This window comes from Cephus cinctus, unplaced genomic scaffold, assembly GCF_000341935.2.
Source record: "Cephus cinctus unplaced genomic scaffold, Ccin1 Ccin1_scaffold0204, whole genome shotgun sequence".
Taxonomy (NCBI): Eukaryota; Metazoa; Arthropoda; class Insecta; order Hymenoptera; family Cephidae; genus Cephus; species Cephus cinctus.
The window spans coordinates 1,289,879-1,295,299 of NW_014332923.1; the positions used below are offsets into that span (position 1 = coordinate 1,289,879).

Here is a 5,421-nt window from a genome sequence, read left to right on the forward strand (position 1 = left end):
CCCCTTTTTTTTTTTATTTTTTTTTTTTTTTTTTTTTTTTTTAATATTTCCAGTGCAAAATACTACTCCTACTCTATGGGCTGGCACGAACAATGGGACAGTATATGTGTTCACCCTGGCTATACCAGCTGGTGTTCGCCGAACCGAGGAGGACGTGAATTGTACACTTGGAAAGGAAATTCAATTAAAGCATCGAGCCCCAGTTGTTGCCATAACAATTCTCGATGGATCCAGCGTACCTCTTCCGGAGCCATTCGAAGCCGAAAAAGGTGTTTGTCCGGGTCCTGATATGGCTTCACCGCATAGAGTAGTAATAGCCAGCGAAGAACAGTTCAAAATCTTCAATCTGCCGTCGCTCAAACCATTCTGCAAGTATAAGCTGACTGCTCATGAAGGATCCAGGGTACGGAAGACAGGATTTGCAAAATTCCAGTGTCAGGTCGAACCTGCTGGCATCCACGAGGAAACTTGTCTTTTATGTCTCACCAATCTTGGTGACTGTTTGATTTTGAGCGTTCCTGAACTTCGAAGACAGTTGAATGCTGCTGCTATCAAACGGGAAGATATAAAGTAAGTACAATTCCAAAAGGACTGATTCGATATTTCGAAAATCATTTACAATTAGAGTTCATTGAAAGTTTTGAATGAGTTTTTGTATAAATGATCTGTCTGTGTTCAGTGGTATCTCTTCATTGACGTTCACAAGAGCTGGCGAAGCTCTATATCTTCATTCGAGTTCAGAACTTCAGCGCATATCTCTATCGGCTACTAAGGTGAAGCGGGTTCAATGTGCCTTGAAACTGCCACCTAATGCCAGGGCGCCAGTGGAGCCTGCAGAGGAAGTTCAGAATCAAGGTACTGTGGAAGGCAGAGCGGACACCGAAGGTGAGACACAAGGAAGCCAGCCAGTAGCAGCACCAAGAACAATTACTGAGAACGGAACAGTTGGATCAAGTGAGTAATATAAAATTTCCATACAAATACAGTTAGAACAGAAATAAGTTCTTTGGTAAGAATTGACATTAGAATCATATGCGTATTTTGCTTGGCATAAGTAACACAGTGTATATATGTGTGCTTCGCTGTGTCTTGATAAATCTAACCTTTACATAACATCATCTGGAAGACAACAAAGAATTTTTACTGTACAAAAACTATCTGACGATTCTACTAATATAGAAGAAACATACAAAAATTAGATTTGAACAGAGAATGCAGGTGATCAAGCAATGTTTCCTCGATTTTCGGACGGATATCTTTTAGCACCTGGTGAAGATTCATCGAAGGAACCTTCCCTGAGACCGGCAGCAAGTACTAACGAGGTCAATGGCGACGATGACAGGCAGGATTTGAGCTCGATTGGTGACATTACTATTGACAGTGTCAAGGATCACTTACTGTAAGTGAAAATAAATATTAATATAATTGTAATACTGGCACGGCTTATTAAACAGCGATAGGATGAGGTTAAGTTGTGTTATATCAGGTCAGATTAGGTTAGAGTTTATTTAATAAATTCTTCTTCATTTGCAATGCTAATGATTTCTTGGTACTTGTGTACTGGCCATCCTTTGGCAGTAACAGTTCGCTTTTTAGAAGTGCCACATCCTCCGAAGAACTTCACAGTCGTTTAGCAGGTCTTAAGATGGAGGTGACGTCTAGAACATCTGAAATATCTACACAGAATCAGTCTCTCGTTGTAAAGACGACTACTGTCATATCCCAGGCACCGAGCAATGGAAATGCTACCAATGGCGAGGTGGAGAACAACCAGGGTAACGATGGCCAACAAGTTAACAGTGAGTCCAGAAGATCAGAAGACATCTAGATAATTATAAAAATATACTTTCTCCATGAGTCACATAATAGAGATTCTCTTGCAGGTCTTACGGGTTGATTATTTTATTATTTGTATCTTTATTTTTTTATTTCTTAACAAATTTCAGTATTTTCTATCGTAAACTGTTTGAACTTTATATTTTTGCTATATATTTCTTGTACCGTTTATATGATGTCACTGGTGATTCCTTGTATGTCACACGTCTACACGCTTATGTGATCTTTCATTGTGTCTTTTTTCTAACTTTATTTATGCGATTGATTTCTAAACAGTTGTTTCTACATTGTTTTTCTTCAGTTGTTCTTTTTTTTTTCTTGTACTCTCTACTGTTTTCATATAGGCACCATGGTAGAGCGTGAGATTAGCAGTGGAACTGAAACAACGACGACACACGCGACCATCACGTTGCCCCCGAATGTTGAGGTCAGCAAAAGGGCAATGAATCATTTTTTTTCTCTTAATAATCCTGTACCAAAATAAATATTATCAGGTTCCCACTAGACAAACATAATACAATAGAAAGACCATAACTTAGAGAATGAAGAAACATATATTATGTAGACGCGTCAACGGTGAATTATATTACTCGATCGCAAAGAGGGCGGGTAGTGTAACCACACCTGAAATATTTTGATACAGGCTTATTACATTTTTTTTAACTGGAGGTTTAATGGTGCATAAGGTTAACAATGTATTAACAACGTACTAAAACGCTTAATGTATCGTTAACGCTACTAACAAGCTTTACCGTAAAGTAGTTAACGTTTTCTAACAGTTTTACTTTTTTTTTATTGACACAATGAATATTATAAAATAGATATGATTATAATGCTATCGATTACATAATGGTCGTACGCTGTTTTGATCTTACTTCTCTCTTCTTTTTAAATCTAGAAGCTTGAGTCAAATTAGTTTGGTGTATGGTAATTCTTCAACATCAGGATCTTGCCAGCCGTGTCACGCGTATTTTTTATTTCTGGCCAAAACGCGGGACATGTCCACAAAAGTTTACAGTATCTAACGATATAAATTTTGTTTGCAGATTAGTGCAGCCGAATTGGCGAACCTCGAAGTTACAACTACGACCACGACTACGGAGAAATCAAAGGCGCCACTGGCGAGGCCTGAGGAAGTCGGTTCCTAGAAATTCACGGCCACACCTACTTCTTGAACCCTTATCATGGTCGGACTCCGTGGAACGTCGATATATATATATAAAAGCATATATATATATAATATGATCCAGCAGCACCACGTCTCACGCAAAGAGCAAATAATAATAGTTTAGAAAGTCCCTACTTAAATAAAAGAACGTGTACACAGGCGGAGATATGTAGGATTTATATACAAGTTAGATTTTTTAAAAAATCTAGATTTATACGCGAGAAACATTATTATTATTATTATTATTATTAACATTATCATCATCACTGTTGTAAAGGAGAAAGTGTCCTGATTGCATTAGAGCATCTACTAGAGAAAGGGAGGGAATAGATGACATTGTGACGTAAATGTGTCCTTTCTATTGTTTAGTGGCGGACGAAAGGAACGGAGTTTGTTAATTTATCCATTTTAGATTGCCGTGAAAACCATTGCATTTTAAAAACGAGAGAGAAACGCAAAGACGTTGAGGATTCAAACAAACAAATGAAATTTATCCCGTGCAGTATTTAAAACTTAAAAAGTAGCTTTCAATCGTCGTGCTGTCACATGCCTTTGATGATTTAGGGGCTAATTTTTATCCCTGTTTTTAAATTGTCGATGCCTGCTTTAACTCTTTTGAGCAAATCTTATTAAAATAAAAGAATGAGGGAGGACAGCTACTGCGAGCGACCACGCGACTTAAATCGTCATTTTTATTATAAGAATAAAATAATCCTTAGGACACGATATCATGTAGAAGAGTTAGATTTAAGGCAAGTTTTTATTATGAGAGTTTAACGAGTAAAGGAAATAACCATTTTTCTCCCTTTTCTCTTTATTTTAAGTATTAATTTTGTTTAACTCTCTAGATTGAGGTACGAGAGTAGATTTTTTTGTTTGGATACACATATATGTACATGCGCGCATACATAGATACATCACAAATTGTGAGTACGGCAGCCATAACGTAGTTTTTATGCGCATCAATGGAAGACTTTCGACTATGTGTTTTCATCTTTCCCTTTTATAATAATCTATTCTAATTTACTGTTTTTTTTTTTCATTCTATCTTTTTCCCTCCACGACAACGCAACTTAAGCCGCTTTCAGTATTCCACTTTATTTTTTTCTTTTATTTCTCTCGAGCCTCCATTAGTCGGCCGGCCGGAATTCTTGTGCGGAACTGACGTGTTTATACAATTGCTATTACTTAACGGAAAGAGTAAAGAAACAACAGCTATAGCAATAACAGCAATGATAAAACACATGTCACTAAGGATATTAGAAGCCGCGGCGTAATTTAATTGTGAAATGCGCGGTAATATGAAATATAAAAGTAAAAGAAAAAAAAAAAAAAACATGCACATACAGGCAAATATATATATACACATATATATTTTTATCAATGTTGCTTAATGGTAAGTCTCGTTCTCCCCCGCACTTATTCGTGAAGGTACAAAACTCGTGTTTTGTAATAACGAGCCTTTGTTTTTATTATATAGAGAAGGAAAAGAAATTAGGAGAGTCGATTAGGTTTCCTACTTTTTCAATTAGGTTGTATATGTTTCCTCTTTCTTTTAAACTACTAGCTAATCCTTTTATGTTATATCTACGTTCGCTTAAGTAGACCCATTTTAATCGTTCATGAAAACGTTCTTTTTTATAATTATAATTATGTCTTTTATTTTTAATTTTTTTTTTTTGTTGGTGGAGGACAATTTCCAGCCTATTATTTTCTAATCTTAGACAGAGGAAGATATCTATTTTTTTTCCGTATTAGATGTGAATAGCAATAAAAATATTTGCGAGCTCTTACTCCTTGAACTCTTGAAGACGAAGAAAAATATGCAAAATTTATATCAGCGCCATCTCGTCGATATAAACTTAATTTATCCACTGCCTGTATGTTTCGATCTCGATATAATAAATGTTTTGAAGAAATAGGAAGGACCAAAAAAATCGCAACAAAGGCGCGAAAACGAAAAAAAGATGCTTGTTGACTTGAAACGAGAGTACAGATTTATCTTCCAGTATATATAATTTCCATACTTCTGCTGATAGTGATTTTTTTCTATTTTTGTTTGTTTTTAATGTTAATTTATTATTACTATTATTGTACGCGATGTGCTGTTTTACTGTACGTATGATATGTATTAATAAGTTTAACGTCGAGGCCTTTGTAGATAGATTATTTGAGAAATGAAAGGATATTCAATAATTTCAGTTTTCCGCCATTTTGAATCGTATAATTCCTTAGGATTGCATAAGATCTTATTAACTAAAGAATAAATTAATATCATTAAAAGTAATGGCAGTGTTATCATGGTCGAAAACATTTGATAATATAAATTATGTGATGTAATGTATCGAATGACGAGATGAATTACTCTTAACAGAGTAATCAAATCTTTTAAATCTGGATACAAGTTGTCACTTGTC

General features: G+C 35.5%; 1 protein-coding gene across 6 annotated transcripts in view; it reads left to right on the forward strand.

Moving 5' to 3' along the window:
- The window catches only part of LOC107264920 (lethal(2) giant larvae protein homolog 1), a 13,293-nt gene extending 8,093 nt beyond the window's left edge, over positions 1 to 5,200 (forward strand). For 3 of the 6 annotated variants that reach the window (XM_025082123.1, XM_015733711.2, XM_015733712.2), the window contains exons 11-16: positions 54 to 570; positions 680 to 954; positions 1,264 to 1,399; positions 1,579 to 1,799; positions 2,181 to 2,263; positions 2,883 to 5,200. In XM_025082123.1, the coding sequence (XP_024937891.1) occupies positions 54 to 570; positions 680 to 954; positions 1,264 to 1,399; positions 1,579 to 1,799; positions 2,181 to 2,263; positions 2,883 to 2,984 (1,334 nt within the window). In that variant the 3' untranslated portion in view covers positions 2,985 to 5,200. The remainder of the gene's footprint in view (positions 1 to 53; positions 571 to 679; positions 955 to 1,263; positions 1,400 to 1,578; positions 1,800 to 2,180; positions 2,264 to 2,882) is intronic. The other 3 variants (XM_025082124.1, XM_025082125.1, XM_025082127.1) reach the window with 3 other exon arrangements.
- The last annotated feature ends 221 nt before the right edge of the window (positions 5,201 to 5,421 follow it).